At 35.0% G+C, this 20,613-nt stretch overlaps 1 protein-coding gene across 1 annotated transcript in view; it reads left to right on the top strand.

Moving 5' to 3' along the window:
• The window catches only part of NOX4 (NADPH oxidase 4), a 153,045-nt gene extending 133,761 nt beyond the window's left edge, over positions 1 to 19,284 (top strand). Inside the window, exons 17-18 of the mRNA XM_089915387.1 lie at positions 1,462 to 1,562; positions 11,544 to 19,284. Of these exons, the coding sequence (XP_089771513.1) occupies positions 1,462 to 1,562; positions 11,544 to 11,664 (222 nt within the window). The 3' untranslated portion in view covers positions 11,665 to 19,284. The remainder of the gene's footprint in view (positions 1 to 1,461; positions 1,563 to 11,543) is intronic.
• The last annotated feature ends 1,329 nt before the right edge of the window (positions 19,285 to 20,613 follow it).

Raw genomic sequence — 20,613 nt, 5'->3', positions numbered from 1 at the left:
GTGTCCAGCAAACTCATGCCTTGTCCTTGAAGTCAACCGTATTCTCCCTTTCACAGGGAGCCGGAACAGACCTTTTAGTTCATCTCTCTGCTCTCCACAGTTGCCTCATCTAGAGATGAGGACATAAGCGAATAGTCTTGTGCTTATGTTCATCGAGGGGAGGTTTTTTTTTTTTTTTGCAGTACGTGGGCCTCTCACTGCTGTGGCCTCTCCCGTTGCGGAGCACAGCCTCCGGCCGCGCAGGCTTAGCAGCCATGGCTCACGGGCCCAGCCGCTCCGCGGCATGTGGGATCTTCCCAGACCGGGGCAAGAACCAGTGTCCCCTGCATCGGCAGGCGGACTCTCAACCACTGCGCCACCAGGGAAGCCCCGAGGGGAGGTTTTATGTGGCGAGAGAAGATAAGATCATACACAATTAAGCTTGTTTCTCTTCAAGGGAAACTAAATAAAGTAACAGTCATCACGCATTATTTTACTTCACTATTAGACGCTGTGCTGAGCATTTCATATAGGTTATCTCATGTAATTCCAACATATTCAAGAGGTAAATGATTTTGCAATCCCCATATCATAGATGAAGAAACTGTTTACAAACAACATTGAAGAGCTGTATAGACCTGAGCATGAATGCTTTCACAAGTTTTATTGTAGTATTTTCCATCATACATTTTCTATAATAGTTTGAATACAAAATATGAATGTTTGTCAGTTACTTTGAAACTAATCTAAGCCTATTTTTTTAGTCAGATTTCTACCCTACTTGGTATGTAAAAACATTTTATTTTATACTCTAAAGAAGCAAATCAATATCATTATTCCTCATGGTTTCGCTGTAATTAAGGTACAGAGCATATATTACATCTGGTTCTCAGTTTGTCTGCCTGGGACACAGACACTTTCTTGTCTCTTCTCACTTCACTCTCTTTATCACCAATTCAGATCTAATAGTCTGTTAATTGCAAGCACCAGCACGTTAGAAGTTGTTTCTTGACAGATCCCAAATTTGGAGCTCTTCTGTTTTAGGCTATCATGTCCAGGATCATTTCCCCAAATTTATGGTGACAATTTATAGGATTTTACTCATATAATGAGCCAAATATGATAACTTTGCTGTACAAAAACGCTTCAATAAAGCTTATGTGCTGCGCCTTTTTTGAGAGTAGGCAATTAGAATGCATTCTCTAACGCTGCAGTTACTTAAAAATGATGCAACTAACTGAAGTCTAGGAAAATCAGCCATTTGTAATAATGGCATTCAAGAAGGTAATGGATTTTCAAGGGAAAGAGGGAGGAAATGATGCTTCTAAATGACTTTACCTAATAGGTTGCCATATGATACTTATATTCTTTATATCACAGCAATTTGTTAGGAAGCCACAGCACCAGCAAAGATGATGTTAGAGAACTGGGTTATTTGTCCCACTCTGTGTCATATAAAATATAGTGCTTTCTTTCTGGCAGAAGATAATTGGAGAAAAATATCAAGCACTGAATTCAAGACTTTTTATTGGACGTCCTCGGTGGAAACTTCTGTTTAATGAAATAGCAAAATATAACAGAGGGTAAGTACTATTCCTCAAAACATTTATGTGGCTAATGATCAAATTAAAATATTCCCAAGTCATCACATTAAGTTTTTAAAGGTTACTTAGTAATGGGTTTACAAATTACAGAGTCACTTAAACACTCAATTATCACTACCAAAGGAGGAGGCAAGGCAGGAACCACCTCAAGCATCTGTAATGCCAAATACTTAAAATTTGGCTTAAAAATAGTCTATTTATGAACTAGACTCTCCTACCTACTTTTAAATTTATCTAGATCCATATTATAAAGGGTGTTCATTCCAATAGCATAAATCAGGTAATCATTGGGAAAGTTTTTTTAAATCACATTAGCAAGCGAGGGAGGGCTATATGTCTGTGATCTGAAGCGATACAGCTGAAGGAAAGCATTCATTTTGGGCACAGACTAGGGAGCCTGTTTGTCTTCTGTAAAATTATCATAGTGCAGGGCAATGGTCTATAAGAATTTTAAAAGCATTTTGAAAACCATATACCCACTCACACATTTTAAAGTTGGCATCAAAAAAGTTTCATCATAAGTTTAAATAGTTCCAAAGGCTATAATTTCTAACATACTGCAGATACTGACATTTTAAAATTAACGTAACTCTTTTAAACATATCTACTGGAATCTAAATATCATAGTTTCTTGATACCAACCTTGTATGTTTGTATGTTTTGTAGCTTTCACTATCAGTTAGAAATTTTACATCACCCTTTTGTCTAGTTGAACTTGTATTTCTATCCTGCAGAATTTTATTAAAATTCAATATAATTTTACACTTAAACTAACCATACTTTTGTTGCTAAACTAAACACACCTGCAATAAGAATGTATATAAATAGAAGATTTAATTTTTAAAATTTCCTGTGACTCTAAGGCACCAGTGATCATCGTTTTCTTCTAGATTGAATTATGCTACAATTATTAGCATATATTTGATTAATTCATAATTTTAAGAATACATTTTGATAAATATAAAAAGGGTATTTGATTGTAAATGAATGAGACAGCTTATTAGATGGAGAGTTTTTTTAAAGCCCCGATTTATAAATTTATGGATGAATATGATCTACTGAAATAATCATGGATTCATCATGGCGTTTGGCTTCATCTTCAGAGATTTTGTTTTAGGAATCATGGTGTGAAGCCCCAGAAGCAAAATCTAAAAAGGAATACAGTGACCCATGTAATTCAGATTACAACCATGTTTGAAAGCACTCCTAGATTTCCTTCCTTGATGAAGTAATTTGGGTTAAAGAGGAAAGCATTATTTGGAAAGCAGAGGTCCTTTGTAATATTCAGGGCGCTAGTTAAAGGTGAACTGTAGAATTAAAAAAAAAGTCAACCCAGTTTTTGTTATATTTCTTTCCCTTCTTTCTCCCAAATCATCCACCTTAGATGTAATCATCTTGTCATACTCACCTGGGTCTTGCTATGCACCACAGACTCCTTCCTCCCTAATGACATTTAACTGACTTCTGACAAGCGTTCTTTTATTAGTTTTCATAGTATAGTGCTGAAAACTTTGATAGTTTGTTTCTTTGTTTTGCTTGTTTGTTTTTGCTCAATTCTGAAACCAAACCCCCAAACAGTAGAGAAATTTGCAAGAAATTACATTGGGATTTTTGGTTTCTTTGGTTAGTTCTCAAGAGTTCTCATTTGTTATACTGTTCATATTGAGAGGGATTTTGTATATTTATTTGGTTGTTTGTTCATTTTTTTTAAACAGCAAAGCTTATTTAAGAAGAGCAAGTGTGCACCATCTACGGTTGACATTTTGTACACTTTCATTTTATGTATTTGCTCTGGGCAGGCACCTCAAATGCATTATTTTTTGAAGGATTTTTATGTAGCGTAGCTAGGAAAAGAATGGATCAATGTCTTAAGGTTTGTTAACTGGAAAAAGGCACTATTTAAATAGAAGACTTCATTTTAGATGTAAAATTTTGGTTAACTTCATGTACATACATTGCTGAGAGCATATAAAGAGATAAAAATAGAGAAGAGAGGCATATTAATTTGCACACATGTATGAGAGTGGTCTCTTCCTTCTATGTCTTTTAAAAAATTATTTATTATACCTGAGATCCAGTTTCCTGTTATTTATAGTAAAAATACATATCATACCTTAACTTAGTTGAATGTATGCATCATGGAAAGGGAGAAAGAAAGAACTTTACATGGCCTTTGGAGTAGGGAAAACTCTTCTGAGATATATCTATATTTTACTGCCACATGGTGTTTTAAAAACAAAACAGATTAAGGATACCTAGGTTTGGTCTCTTACATTTGCTCCTGTGTCCCTGGGTCAAGTCACTCGACCCTCTGTATCTGTAATACAAGGAGTGAATAATCCCTAAGGCGTGAATAAGCTTTCATTATATGAGATCACACACTTTAAAAATGAATGGAAAAACGAGTATCGGTATAATAGGAAAATATTCACCAATATGTTGAACATTTCTGGAACTAGTTCCCAACATCTTCCCCCAAACAACATTCTCTGCTAGCATCTAAGTCTATCTCTACCCATCTCTACAGAGTTTTTGTAGATAAATCTCTAGATGATTGTTGGATTGCAGCAACCTAATGAAAATTAGTGCAAATTAATTACAAATGTTAATTAAAAGTTGTAGGATTTCATTGTTAGTGAAAGTGACATTGGGGAACTCCTCAAATTACACAAACAAAGATCTCCTAGAGTTAAACTAGTTAATAATAATGGAATAACAAAATGTAAAAAAGAAAATGATCATATACGGTGCTTTAAAACTAATGATATTATTATGAAGAATTTAAGATAAGCCTTTAGGAAATTTGCAAAATTTGAAAATCTAACTCTATATTTGCCCTATGAAAGCCAAAAAAGAAAATAATGGTATCTTATTGTCATAATGCAGTGTTGACAGAGACTGTATACAGACAGCCAAAATGTCTCATTCCCTTTTCATCTTAATGAAAACTGCACTATGGCTTTTTTTATTTTTGGTGGTATAAATTCAGTAGTTCAGTTTTATTCATTTTAAGTAATCCATTGTGTCTAGCTCTGGTTTTGATAGTAACCTAAATTTTATTAAGTGTAAGAATTTATTTTCATACTTTTTTATTATTTTCTTTCTTCTGCTCACTTTGGGTTTAATTAGCTCTTCTTTTACTAGTTACTTAAGGTGGAACCATAGGTCACTGATTTTAGATCTTTGTTCTTTCATAATAAAAGTGTTTAATACTATAAATTTTCCTCTAAACACCACTTTAGCTACATACCACAAATTTTGATATGTTTTATTTTCATTTTTATATAGGTCAAAATAATTTTACAATTACCATGTGAATTCTTTTTTGGTTATGTAGAAGTATGTTGTTTAATTTCCAAATATAGGGGTATTTGTTCTTGATTTCTGGTTCAGATGGGTTTTAAGAAAACATACTCCTTGTTATTTCAATCCTTTAAAATTTATTGAGACCTGTTTTACTGCCCAGAATATGGTCTGTCTTGGTGAATGTTCCATGGGCACTAAAAACGAATTTGTATTCCATTGGTTTGGGGTAGAATACCCTATAAATATCAATCAGTTCCAGTTGGTTGATAGTGGTATTTAAGTCTTCAGTACACTTACTGATTTTCTGTCTACTTGTTCTGTCAATTTCCAAAAGAAGAGTGTTGAAGTCATTAACTATAATTCTAGATTTGTCTGTCTTTACAGTTCTATCAGTTTTTGATACATGTATTTTGAAGTTTTTTAGTTCTAGGGTTTAGTTGTAGTGATTAAACTATTTACATCTTACTATTATACTGCATTCATTACAAAATAAATTACATTTTATCATTACATAGATTAAAAATATTCTTCGTTTTTCCAGCTTTGTTGAAAAATAACTGACGTATAATATTGTATCCAGTATAACAATTTGATATGTATATGTTGCAAAATGACTACCATAATAAAGTTAGTTAACATATCTATCACCTCAAATAATTACAAATTTTGTGTTTGTGTGATAAGAACTTTTAAGATCTACTGTCTTCCCAACTTTCAAATATACAATAAGTATTGTTAACTATAGTCACCATGCTGTCCATTACATCCTAGAACTTATTCCTCTTGTAACTATAAGGTTGTAACCCTTTGTCAGTCTTCAGTCATCCCCTACCTTCCCCATCTGCCTCTGGCACCCTCCAATCTGCTCTGTGTTTCTGTGAGTTTGGGATTTTTAGATTCCACAAATGTGTGAGATCATACAGCATTTGTCTTCCTTTGTCTGATTTATTGTGCTAATCATGATGCCCTCAAGGTTCATTCATGTTGTTGCAAATAACAGGATTTTCTTCTTTTTTATGGCTGAGTAATATTTCAGTGTGTGTGTGTATCACATCACATCGCATTTTCTTTGTCCATTCATCCATCTATGGACACCAAGGTTGTTTCCATGTCTTGACTATTCTAGATAATGTGCAATAAACATAGGGGTGCAGGTAACACTTCAAGAGAGTGATTTCATTTCCTATGGTTATATACACAGTAGAGGGATTGCTGTATCATATGATAGTTTAATTTCTTGAGATACCTCCATACTATTTCCCATACTGGTTATACCAATTTACATTCCCACCAGTAGTGTACAAGGGTTTCCTTTTCTCCGCAACCTTGCCAACATTTAAAATGTAAAAATGAATTGAATAGACATTGTAAAAATGTCTATTCAGTTGTTCTGCCTATTTTTTAACTGTGTCGTTTGTTTTTGTTTTTCTTTTGATATTGAGTTTTATGAGCTGTTTATATATTTTGAATATTAACCCCTTATCAGTCATATCATTTGCAATTATTTTCTCCCATTCAATAGGTTATCTTTTCATTTTGTGGATGGTATCCTTTGCTGTACAAAAGCTTTTCACTTTAATTAGGTCCTGTTTATTTTTACTTTTGTTTCCTTTGCCTTAGGATATAGATCCTAAAGCATATTGCTATGATTTATGTCAAAGAACGCTCTGCCTATTTTTCCTTCCAGGAGTTTTATGGTTTCTGGTCTTATATTTAGGTCTTTATTCTAATTTGAGATTCTTTTTTGTATGTGGTGTGAGAAAAGCCTCTAATTTCATTCTTTTTACATGTAACTGTACAGTTTTCCCAGCACCACAAACCAAATTCAACAGTACATTAAAAGGAACATACACCATCATCAAGTGGTATTTATCCAAGGCATTGCAAGGATGGTTCAATATCGTTATTTATTTTTTTATAATGTAGTGATACACTACATTAACAGATTGAAGAATAAAAATTATATGATCATCTCAATAGATGCAGAAAAAGCTTTTGACAAAATTCAGCATCCATTTATGATAAAAGCTCTCCAAAAAGTGGGTATAGATGGAACATACCTCAACATAATAAAGGCCCTGTATAATAAGCCCACAGCTAATATCTTACTCAATGGTGAAAAGCTGAAAGAGTTTCCTCTTATTGGATTATTATTATTATTATTTTGCTAGTGAGTTATATGAATTTCTTATATATTTTACATATTAACCCCTTATCAGATATGTAGTTTGCAAATATGTTCTCCCATTCCCTAGCTTGCCTTTTCATTTTGTTGATCATTTCTTTTGCTATGCAGAAACTTCTTAATTTGATGTAGTCCCACTTATTTATTTTTGCTTTTGTTGCTTGTATTTTTGGTGTCAGTTTCATGAAATTATTGCCAAGACCACTGTCAAAGAGTTTTTTCCTCTGTGTTTTCTTCTAAGATTTGATGGTTTAAGGTCTTATATTCAAGTCTTTATTTCCTTTAGAGTTAATTTTTGGGAGTAGAGTGAGATAGGGTGCAGTTCCATTCTTTTGTATGTGAATATCCAGTTTTCCCAACATCATGAATTGGAGAGAGTATCTTTTCCTCATTTAGTTATCTTGGCTCCTATGGATTGAGTTACAGTCCAACAGTTTACTATTGCTTTCTACTTATCTCATTTGTTCTTTCCTTTTTTCTTTCTTTCTTTACTTTCTTTTCAATTAGTGTTATTTTATGATTCCATCTTTTTCTCCTAAAGTGACATATTAGCCATACCTTTCTGTTTGACTTTAGTTATTTCTTTAAGGAATTGTTTCCCAAGTTGCAATCCTTGGACTAGCATCACCTGGCAACTTGTTGGAAAACCAGATTCTTGGAGCCATATCCAAGATCTGCTGAATCAGGAGATCTAGGAATAGGGCCTTGCTATCTGTGGTCTGTGAAGTGCCTTAGGTGATGCTGATGAAGCTGAAATTGGAGAAGCATTGCTCTAGGTTTATGGTGTACACCATTAGCTTACCACAGTGTACTTCAAATAATATTATACTACCTCATGTACTTCCATTCACCCTGCATCTCTTTGACTGTTGTTCTTGTTCATCTTTCTTCTACATATACTATAAACTCCATAATGTATTGTTATTACTTTTGTTTTAAATATCAATTATATTTTAAAGAGATTAAAAATTAGACAAAATATACAGTGTATTTATTTACAGATTCACCATTTTGGTGTCCTTCACAGCTTTGGGAAGATTCGCATTTCTATCTGATTTCATTCTCCTTCCCGACGAATTCCCTTTATATACCTTATAGTGCTAGTTTGCTGGTAATGAATTCCCTCACCTTTTGTTAGAAAAGTTTACATTCTATCTTCAATTTTGAAAGTTATTTTTGTTTGGTATAGAATTTACTTGATATAGAATAGTTGCTTTTTTTTTTTTTGTCTTTCAGCACTTTGAAGATTTCACTTCATTGCCTTCAGACATAAATAGTTTGTGACAAGAAGTCTATCCTTCATCTATTTATCATTTGTAGTGTGTCTCTGCCCCCACCCTCTGTCAGCTGCTTTTGTGTTATTCTCTTTGTAACTGGTTTTAAGAGTTTTATTATAACTTGCCTTATGTTGTTATGTGTGTGTGTGTGTGTGTGTGTGTGCGTGCGTGCATATTCTCCTTGGAGTTCATTAGATCGTTGAATCTGTTTGTTTTCATCAAATTTGTAAAAATTTTGGTAATTATTTCTTCAAATATTTTTTTCTCTTTCCCTCTGTCTTCTTTTATGTCGAGACTATAATTACATATATGAAAGACTGGTTGGTATTGTCCCACAGGACCTTGAGGCTCTTTTCACTTTTCTGCCCAATTTTTGTTCTCTGTGTGCTTCCATTTGGATATATTCTACTGCTATATCTTCAAGTTTACTTATCTTTTCTTCTTCAGTGCCTATTCTTCTGTTAACCCATCAGTATATTTATCATTTTAAATATTGCATTTAATCTCTAGCATTTCCACTTAGGCCTTTATAAAATCTTTTTTCCTTTCTCATCATGTCGATATTTTTCTTTGAACATATGAAACATGTTTCTCATCACTGTTTCAGTGACCTTATCTAATAATTCCATCATTTCTGTCATTCTCATCCCGTTTCTATTGACTTATCTTTCTTCCTGTATTAGTTTGCTAGGACTTCCATAATAAAATCCCACAGGCTTGATGGATTAAACAATAGAAGTTTATATTCTCACTATTCTGAAGGCTAGAAGTCTAAGATTAAGATGCTAGCAGGGTGATTTCTTCTGAGACCTCTCCTTGGCTTTCAGATGACTACCCTCTTCACATGGTCAGTCTTTTATCTGTGCATGTGCACCTCTAGTGTCTCTTTAATTTCCTCCTCTTAAAAAGACACTAGTCAGATTGCAATAGGGTCCACCCTAACAACATCGCTCTATCTTAATTACATCTTTAAAGGCCCTATATCCAAATACAGCCACATTCTGGGATACTGAGAGTTAGAGTTTCAACCTATGAATTTGGGAAAGGGGACAAAATTTAACCCATAACACTTCTAGTTATAGTTCATAATTTCTTGCTATACATATTCCTGATAATTTTTTATTAAATGCTATACACTTTGAAGTTTAGACATCAAACTCCAAATTTTTATTTATTCTTTTCAATATCGTTGGAATTGTTTTTGGCATACAGTTTTGTTACTTGGGTTCAGTTTGATCTTTCTTCTTTTTTAATTTATTTATTTTATTATTTATTTTGGCTGCATCGTGTCTTTGTTGCTGCATGCGGGCTTTCTCTAGTTGTGGCGAGTGGGGGCTACTCTTCGTTGCGGTGTGCAGGCTTCTTGTTGCAGTGGCTTCTCTTGTTGTGGAGCACGGGCTCTAGGCACACGGGCTTCAGTAGTTGTGGCATGCGGGCTCAGTAGTTGTGGCTTGCGGGCCCTAGAGCGCAGGCTCAGTAGTTGTGGTGCACGGGCTTAGTTGCTCTGCAGCATGTGGGATCTTCCCAGACCAAGGCTCAAACCCATGTCCCCTGCATTGGCAGGTGGATTCTTAACCACTGCACTACCAGGGAAGTCTGTCAGTTTGATCTTTTCAAGGCTTGCTTTTATTAAGCTTTGTTAGTATAAGTCCAGAGCAGCATCCAATCTGGGCTAATTTTACCAACATCCTCCCTACCCTTTGCAAACAAGGTAATAACTTTAGTACACTATCCATTGCCAATGTATTATATTTAGAGCTTTCCATTTGGGCTTGTGGGAATATGAATTGTTGACAGCCTTGCGTAAACTCAGAGTTGTTTGACTCCTTGGTAGTTCTCTACCCAGTTTCACATGGCTTCCTCTCACATATGAGGAGATTAGTACTGAGCCAAAGACTTGAGGATACTCCTCTGCAGATCTCCAGAGCTTCTTTCTTTTGATATCAAGTTCTAGCTGCTTTGGCCTTCGTGAACTCCATTCTTTTTCTCTTTAACTCAGTAAGACCACCAGTCTCTGCATGAGTTTCCCTCTTCTGTGCTACAGCTTCTAAATTGCCTTCAGGTCACAAGAAGAGATAGCTGTCGGGCTCACCTTGTTTTTTCTTTTTTTCTCAGGGATGACAGTTCAGTGCTGCCTGTTGTCCAGTATCTGAAAATAATTGTTTCATATGTTATCTGTTTTGTCCTATTTTTTTAATTCAAGAGGGTAAATCTAGCCCCTATTTCTCCATCATGGCTGCAAGTAGAAGTTTATTTTGTAGTTCTTTGTTTCAGTTTTCAAGGTGAAAAGTTTTAATAAAACTTTTTTCAGTATTAATTATAAATTTTGGTACCCATTTAAATGGATTCACTGTCTTTTTTTCAGCAACAGTTATTCTCAGATAATGAATACATACTGGATTTGTCCAAGATATGATAAGAATTGTCAATCATTTTGATATCATAGGAAGAATTCAATGCAAATCAACAAACTTTACAGGAAATCAATATGAAATAGTAATAATTTTGTGGGATTTATTTATTCTATTTGTTAGGGATATGTATAATTTCTCTACCAAAATTTTATGTTAGCAAATATAGCAAATAATAAAACCTGCTTGGTATTTGTTACAATTATTGTGGCACATAAATAAAAAAGAAAATGTATCCAGATTAGTATGCTTTTTGTTATAATGTAGATATAAATTAGTCACTTAAAATTAGCCTTTCAAATTGGTAATAGCTTTCCTTTCTTTACACTTATTCACCACTTCCCATGAAAATCCATGGGATCTTTAGGGGGAAAAAATGTCTGTAAAACATTTAGCATGAGAAGAACTGATATGGTCCAGGGTGGATAGAAATCTATTCATACGTCAAATGTGGAGCAGTTGACAGCTATCAGTTGCAGCTCTTGACTTCGTTTCTGCCCTCATCAATGACATGCAGACTGCTCACTCTGTCTCATAAACAAATATGTGCTCATAGTTATATTCTTTGAATGATCTTGATCTCTGGCATGAAAAGCATGAGGTAAATAAAATATCTTCCCGGTGGTCACTTATATTTGGTAATAATTGGAAAATTATTTGTATGCAAAGCAGCAAGAAATTAACTTTGTTAACACCTTAAACATGCTACTAAAAGATACTTCTTGTCATGTCCTGCCAAATTTTCCATCTGATTTTCCATTTTCTCCCTTTGTCTTTCCAGGAAAACAGTTGGTGTTTTTTGCTGTGGACCTAATTCAATTTCTAAGACTCTTCATAAACTGAGTAATCAAAACAATTCATATGGGACAAGATTTGAATACAATAAAGAATCTTTCAGCTGAAAACCTTTGAGATGAACAAGGACTCTAAAGAAGGAATGAGTGCAATTTCTAAGACTTTGAAATGCAGCTGGATCAAACAACTGTGTCATGCCAAAGAGTAGCAAGGTTTTCTTATTTATGATTATTTAAAATGGAAATGCAGAGAATGTGGCAAGATGACAGGTCACATTACATGTTTAATCTGGAAACCAAAGAGGCCCTGAAGAATATTTGATGTGATTATTCACTTTTCACTGCTCAAATTAAAAGAAAACTATTAGATGCACACTGTTGATTTTTATGGCAGATTCAAAAACTCCCTAGTAAGGTGTGGCTCACTGAGAGGCTGATAGCTTTGGTCCTCTTTAAATTGTTTTTGGTTGAACAAATGCAAGATTGAACAAAATTAAAAATTCATTGAAACTCAGATTACATTTTCTACGTGAGTATAAACAGAGAAGCTTTGATTTAGAAAAGCTCCAGGTAAATATACTAGAAGTCTGAAAATATAGCACAGGACGCCATTGATACGGGTACTTTGTGTCAGTATCTAATCTTGCTTACTACTGATGCTAATACCTCTACTTAATATCCGTAGACTTTATGTTCAATGAACCTTTTGCAGATGTTGATATAATACCTATTTTTATATTCTTCTTTCTTCTTTGTTCCTTAGTCTAGGGAAATCTGCCCTCCCTTGGCACATGTTAGACACAATGATTTAATCGGTCCTTTCTATCCCCAATTTATTTAATCTATTACTATTGCATTTTACTGAGGAAAATATCATTACTATAAATTATAAAGGGACATATAGACTAATAACTTTTTTCCTTTTTCAGCATTTTGGCCTCTATTATTTTTATTTACTTTTTTTCCCAATGCAGTTTATCATAGCCTCTTAAGGGGCTTTGTTTAGTTTGCACTTTGAAGACCAAAGGGTGTTATGTCTGCCAAGGTCACTGAGATATAATTTCTCTCTCTTTTCTCACACATTGGTTTATGCTGGAGACATTGAAAGTGTAATCACAACCCTGAATGGGAAACCTATATTTTACTCTTTATACAGGAGGGAATACTTTATTTGCTTATTGAAATTTAAGTGCAGAATCAAGAATATTATTGTTGCACTGTCTGGTATTCTGGGTCCTGATAAAGAATTACTGAGTTTAAAGTCACTGTTAGGACTGTGCTGTGTGATCCTATCAGTTTATGCTCCCCGGCCATTATATTCTCGGCTCAGAGAATATAATTCACTACCTTAAAAATTAAGGCATTTTTACAATTTAGTGATTTTCTTTTGCAGCCATCTATCAATTGCTACCAAATATAGCACATTGCTGAAATCAGCAGTGTGGCTTGTCGTGCCTTTGTTAAAATTTTGCATGGTATAACATAACATGATAGATGCTACTGTCATTTTTTAGCTCTGATTCACCAGTAGCAATCAAGCATGTTAAACCATCTACCATTAAATGCCCATGAACATATTACTTACAGCTATTTCTTCCTCTCCTTGGAACTCTTTCATCTCCTTCTCCGGAAGGAAAGTGAGTCAGAAAAAGATATGGGAAATGTGCAATGTTCCTGCAGATTTAGCTCTGAAGGCATATTTAATAACCAGTACATCTTGGCAACACTTTCTAAAATAAAAATAATTTTCATAAAAACACATAACAGGAAAAACTGGTAAAAAGAAACTTGAGTTAGTACAGGCTTGATATGCAACACTCTTTACTAATTATAATTTATTTATGTGATTATATTAATACACCTTATTTTAGTAAAACTGGTGGAAAACTTTTCAAGAAGAATGATCTTTCCAAGTAGGTCTGCTATACTAGATGAGCTTCTTTGCCTATTTTAAATTCTAACGGATGTTCCAACGTTGAGTGTTAAACATAGGTAATTTTTGCTTCTGTAAGTAGGAATGAAACTAAGACTTCGTCATGCATGTACAAGAGAGCTTTGTTTTGTTTTGAGGGATTCTTTCTCTGGGGCTAATTCTTGTCGGACCAATCTTAAAACAGTAATTTTAATGGCAATAAATGTTAAAATTGAAAAGGTATCCTTGAAATCTCTATAAGCTGACTTTACATTTGCAACAAATAAAGCAGGCAGAGTTTCTTCACAAGATGACACAAGTTTAAGAAACATAATTTATTTGAGTGTGCACTAGCATGAGTGGCCTTAAGGATCTCAGTTCTGGGGCTGTCAGTGACACTGACTAGTGGTGGAACTGTGGCGATTGCTCCTCGCTCTGGGATGAAGACTTCTCATTTGGACTAGGTCAGTAGTTAGCAGTCTTTTTAGTAATGTATATTTTTGAGAACCTGATTAAAATGAATACTATGACACACCTACAAAGTATTACATATAATTTGGGGGGGCCCACAATCTCCAAAAGCAAGGATTCCTTTTTAAGAAACTCTGAACAAATAATCATCATTATAGGTGTTTTTTTTTTTTTTATCCTATGCCTTTCTGTTCTCTGATGTTTTGGATGAAACTATCCTTTTTTATAGGATTATACTAAGACATGAACTATATGGACAAAGGAAAGGAAATTCTCTTTATATGCCCCAAAACAAAGAATCCAATGGAATCTTCCATGCAGTTTTTAATCTTTTTTGGATCTCCTGTTTTATGTAAGGGAATGCTGTGGTTTTTACATATCAATAATAATACTAAACTCAGATTCACATACACACACACCCCAGACATACATTTAGGGTTTGTTTTCTGGAGTTGTTGGTTTTTTTTTTTTACTTTTTTTTAAATTCAAGTTAAAAGTAAAATGACTGATAGTATTTTTTATTTAGTGACTTTAAATGCCAGTAGGGTGATTGTGATAGTGCAAGCACTTAAAACAAAAAAATAAAAGCAGTGGGGCTTCCCTGGTGGCGCAGTGGTTGAGAGTCCGCCTGCCGATGCAGGGGACACGGGTTCGTGCCCCGGTCCGGGAAGATCCCACATGCCGCGGAGCAGCTGGGCCCGTGAGCCATGGCCTCTGAGCCTGCGCGTCCGGAGCCTGTGCTCCACAACGGGAGGGGCCACAACAGTGAGAGGCCCGCGTACAGCAAAAATAAATAAATAAATATATATATATATAAAAGCAATGTAGACAAAGCATAGGCTGAATTGACTTAATCCATATGTCCATGTTATTGTAACCCCCCAAATCAGTGTTTACTTGGAGCATTCACAGCAGGTAATGGATTTAAATTATAAGTCATTGTTAAAGAGGCTTGCTAGAAGTAAGCGGGCCATGGTTGTCATCAATAGATAATGTTGGTGCTAAAGAATGTTCATTATATTAAGGAGAAAAAATTTTAAGTAAAAAAAAATTCGTTTCTTTTTTCCTTAAGGATGGTAAACTCAGCTGAACAGTGATTTTCCTAAACAAACCGTGAGACACATTTTAAAGTGCTACTCATGATAAACAGATTCTTTTTCTTGTGCTGTCCAGGATACTTTTATATCTGGTTATATTATAGAAACATAAAATGCTGAAGTTAGGAGTACTCTTATTTTGCAGTTGAGGAATCTGAGACCCAAATGGAGATGGAAGCTTGCTTCCAGTCATCCACTGAGTTTGTCACAGTGTGGAAACTGGAGTCCAGCTTTTCTAATCTCTGCTACTGAAAAGGACTTTCCCCCTCCCTGTGACATAAACATCTATAAGTCACAGCTGTTAGTTTGAACCTCCTATAAACTCTATTTAGTGCTACGTGGAAAATAAAGTATGAGTGTTAATTTCAGATTCAGATACAGAAAATAAGTCTTTTTCCCTATATATCTTCTGATTATAATTTGTTAGTCTTATATGTTTTGCATATTAGAACCTATTTCTAGATAATCACTTTTAAAATATGACAATTGTGATAAAGGGATTATATTCTCCAGAAGTCTGTAGTGGAGAAATATGTAATAGTATAGTTTCTAGGAAATGCTAATATTGTAATTTTAAATTGATTGATAGATAGAAGTCATAACCTCACCAGCTTTCTAACCACCCAGGGAAATGTTGATATTAAAACAAATGACTGTTGTTCGCTATTCACGTGAGCATAACATGCTTCTTGTTCAGGAGAAGAAAGTCAACATTTTGTAAATTCTTGAGACAAGAAATAAATGAAATCAAGCATAATGAGATCGACATTTACTTCAGCTACCACAGAACAATGAGAACTCGCCACTTCCTTCTGTCTAAATCTCCCCTCCATTACCCCAACTTCTTTATTTCATTCTGTAGTATTCTCAAAGGACAGAGTTGCAAAAGCTAGCTAGATGAGGTTCTGCAAAGAAAAGAAGCAGACTTCCAATACTTAGCAAAGAAATGTCCATTAAGGGAAAAGGGAAAAAAGGCCATGTGAATCACTTAAAATTAGCAGAGTTAAGCAATGTTGTTTTAGAACACACACCAGTAATTCTTTTGAAGCAAATACACAGAATTTTTATTTTCTCCTATACAAAAGTTTGATATTCTTGCTTATAGAATCTGAAAATAGATTTTTTTTATTGTATTTTACACTGTTGCAAAATCCCCAATAATGTTAATGCGGTATCTTAATACTGAAATTTAAGAATTGGTAAGGGCAGGAAATGCCTCATAGGAGCAAAACTAGGAGGGAAAACAAGGGAGTCAGAGAAAGAGAAATTGTTTAACAGATCAGGACACGATTATGCTTTTTTTCATAACGTAGATGCTCAAATGTGGGCAAAACTAGCTATTACTCTGGTTTGGGAAAATGTAAAGAATGTAGTGTTTGGTTTGTTTTCAGGAATCCTTTCACATTTTCATTGCTACTAGAATTTTAGCAGAAGCTTCACTTTTGATCAGAATTATATTTGGCTTCTATAAGAATTAGAGTTTGATGAGCTACTGGTGGACCTGGAGACAACCCCAATATTTAGGTGAAAACCAATACCACATAAATGCTCTAGTATATGAGGCAATAAAGAAGCGGAGGCTGCCATGCACTGCTGCAGCTACATACACTGCACATTGATGTTCTGTCATTGCAAGGTCATATTTCTCAGCAATTATCCTTCCACACAGGGAATGAAATCTTCCTAACAACGCAGACGCTGAGAAAGATATTCTCTGTGCTGTAGCATAACAGCGTATCTGTTCAGCTATATCAGCACATTCATGTAAACCTAGTTATCATTTTAGGATGACTATATAATTCATTTTACTGGTGAGAAATATCCACAAGGCATAAAATGGGAGCCTTGCTTGCTCCACTGGCTAGGGAGAAAGCAGTTAAATCTTCCAGGGTATCCTCTCCAGCTGAGCCTTAAGAATGCAAAATACCTTACCACACATGTGTTGGAATGTGACCTGGGTTGCACTCCATTCTCCATGATTAGATGTGCTACACAGTTTATTCTAGAAACTCCCAGGGACTATCCAGGTCAGGAAAATACCAGCTCTTGAGTCAGCTTGGCGTCTTTAATCACATAACTGGGTACCCACTAGGTACAATTACATCCGTATTTAAAGATGGCAATTATCTGCTTGCCAAATGGCGTTAGCAGGAAACTGTCTATATGTTCTTCTCTTTTCATTAAAATTTAATTTAAATTCAGAGTTGGGAAACATAGAAAGCACTTTAAAATGTGGAAATGATTGGCGGCAGTTCTTCCCGAGAGTGTGCCAGTTTCATCATTTTATTTATTCAGCTACCTCCAATGTGCGGAGTGAACAGGATCCTGGGTTAGAAATCAGAAGACTTGTAGCCTTTACCCCTGGAAAGTATTAGACCATGTGCATAAAGATAGGAATAATATTTACCTCTGCTAAACTTACAGGGATGCAGTAGGGCAAGAATGTGGGAGGGAGGAGGAAAGGACGATGAAGAAGGATACACTTCCTGAGCAAATCTTTCTTAATAGGTTTTTTGATAACACAGTCAAAATAAAACACTACTCCAAGAGAGTGAAAACACAGGCTTTTCTGGGTCACACTCCACTGTAACTGAAAGAATTAGTATTTGTATTTTCAGGGCAAGTAAAGAAGTACTCACAAGCAAACTGGCACCACTATCTATCTCCCTTTGTTCTGACATTTCCATAAACAAAGTCACCTGTTTGTCCAGTATAACTGCCCTCTGAATTCCTCTTGACTATTTTTGGTCAGGCCCAGTGTGGCTGGAGATAGCTGTGTTGATCTATGACAGTTGAGCTAGGAATTGCTGGAGGGTGCTGTAAGTTACTTGCTTATTTAAGGTTTGATGGAGAGAAAAGCAGGTGTTTTTGAGACCTCCTACTGGATTAAAACCAAGGCCTTTATCTTAGAACTAGAAATAATTCTAAAAAAGAAAAAAGCACTGCATCATAGCTATTTTTTCCTAGATGGAAATAAATTAAATTTATCTTTTTCTTACTCATAACAAAGATACTTTGTATCATATATTTTCATCAAAGCTTACACTATTTTATAGATATCTGTATTTAAATTATGAATGTGCATGTGTATGTGAGAGAGAAGATTTTTATGATGGATTGAAGGAAAATCGCCTATATGAAAATTACATTCTGCAATAATGTGTAATGATACTTTCCATCTTTCATCAATAAGCATTCAATGGTGGCAGGTTCACAATTGGAGGACGCATAGCCCACTCATCACAATATGAGACACTCACCATTCTAGGTGTGGCATTTTATTCTTGTTGGGCTAAATGGAAGCTTGAGTTTACGCGGTGCTGGGGAAGAAGCACTAACTCAGATTCAATATTTGTAAAGAATTGGAAAAAATACACTTACTTTTATATGTAATTGTATTGTTGTAAAGTTATGGTACGTTTGTAGAAAACCTTCATTGTTTTGCTGAACAAATAAAGGTTGGATAAATATTCTTAAAATTCCTTTCATTGTAAACTAATTGCTCACCTTTGGCAGTAATAATCAAGAATTTTCCAGGATTTTGAGTGTGTTAGTATTGTTTTCATCCTAATGAAAGACCAAATGACCACACTAGTCTTACTTGTGAAGATATTAAACAAGTAATATTTAAGAAATGTCGCTTTGAAAAATTTTGAACGTGGTGTAGTAACAAGCTTGTCGACACTCTTGTAACTTTCAGTTCAGCAGGATGTATAATTGGGAATTACGGAATTCTAATCTCTAAATTTACTATGCTGGGTTTGGGATTTGGATTTTATCTTTGGTTTCTCTGTTTTCTGGTATTATTCTCAAATCTCATAATTGTGCTTATTAAAACAGTGAAATATTTATACAATTTTAAGATGTCAAAACTATACATATTTCTCTTCATAAAAATTAATAAAATATAATATGTACATTATGAATTCTAAATGTTGAGTTTTCATAGTTGATCATTGCGGATTTCTATTTTACCTAAACGTTGACTATACTGTAAATATTTACACCTATATAGAAACTTCTGCTTAAAGGATTTTGTTTATTTTTTCCAATATATCACCATCTCCCTTTTTTGAAGTTTGTGCATTACACAAAATAAAGAATAATAAGATAATAACTCACAGGTATGTCTGACATTTACATAGGTGTAATATGAGCAGTTTGCTCTGTCTTCGTTTTTACACACCTGTGTTGCAGTACCATCTGAAAACTAGCTGTGTGACTTCCCCATCAGAAAAATGCACACCAGAATTTTCTCTAAGATTTATTCCATTTTGTGTTTCTGTGTTGGCTGTGAACACAGAATTTATTCCATTTTAGAGTGGACAGAATGAGTAAAAATGCTTCAGTATACACAATCATGGTCACATTTAGATCCTAAGGTATGCATAATTGGAAAAACTTCTTGCATCAGCAGGATGAAAAGATATTTCCTTCAAAATAAAAGACATTATGCTATCTGCATCTCTAAATGTATGCTCGATATTAAATTATTTTTCATTGTCTTCTTTTTTTTTTTTTTTTTTTTTTGCGGTACGCGGGCCTCCCACTGCTGTGGCCCCTCCCGTCGCGGAGCACAGGCTCCGGACGTGCAGGCTCAGCGGCCATGGCTCACGGGAGCAGCCGCTCCGCGACATGTGGGATCTTCCCGGACCGGGGCATGAACCCGTGTCCCCTGCATCGGCAGGCGGACTCTCAACCACTGCACCACCAGGGAAGCCCCATTGTCTTCTTTAATCCAAAAGTCATTCATGGATCACATAGGATGCCACAGTGCTCTAATTTATAGAGCTTTTAGGAGTGGTGACTTGTTTGTAGGGTTTAAGCAGGTTACTTCACTACGTGGTACTGCATTTTTCTCTCAGTCAATTCCTACCACGTTAGAATCCTTCAAGTGATTTATTTTCAGGGAATCTGCTTTCCTGAGGTGGTGTCTTGCCTCCTGTATTTCACCAAGCTGTCATGCGTACTGTAACGGGCATTCCAATAGGTCAAGTTCAAATGCATTTAAAAAGCAAAATTAACAGTTATGTGCTTGCATTCCCCAGGTGCATTATTTGCTTTGTGTCACAATGGGGTCATGAGTGCATGTTTTAATAGCATTAGTGTTGTAAAATTACTCATCAGCAGTGGCCAGTGGGGAAAGAACACAAAAGATAATTGGGAAAAAATATTTTGGGGTATGTGCAAATCAAAGAGACTTTGATGCAAACCTCAATTCTGAAGATTAAAAAAGTTCCTCTAAAATGCCTTCTCTTATTCATATTGATTACGTTGTTGCCAGGAATGTGTTTGACAGAGCTCAAAAATATGAAAATGTGTGACAGTAAAAGTTTCTCATCGGACTTTTTATTAGGCAATGAAATATATAAGAGATCTTTTTAAGTGGCTTGTGTTGCAGAGGCCCTCTTTGCAGCTTGGTGATAAATATGTCACCAACCGGGAGATATAAGCAAATATCCAAACTTGGTTTTGCATTTCACATATGGACCCTAAGGTATTATGTAAAAAATAATTTTTGACTTAGAGTGACTGTTAATTGTGACAGATTTCCAAGTTACCTTTTATGCATTTTGA

The sequence above is a fragment of the Delphinapterus leucas genome, chromosome 7 (assembly GCF_059928025.1).
Source record: "Delphinapterus leucas isolate spDelLeu-1000000601 "Yukka" chromosome 7, BTC_Dleu_Yukka2, whole genome shotgun sequence".
NCBI classification, from domain to species: Eukaryota; Metazoa; Chordata; class Mammalia; order Artiodactyla; family Monodontidae; genus Delphinapterus; species Delphinapterus leucas.
The sequence above is the reverse complement of the archived record's forward strand: the minus strand, read 5'-3'. Positions and strand labels throughout refer to the sequence as shown.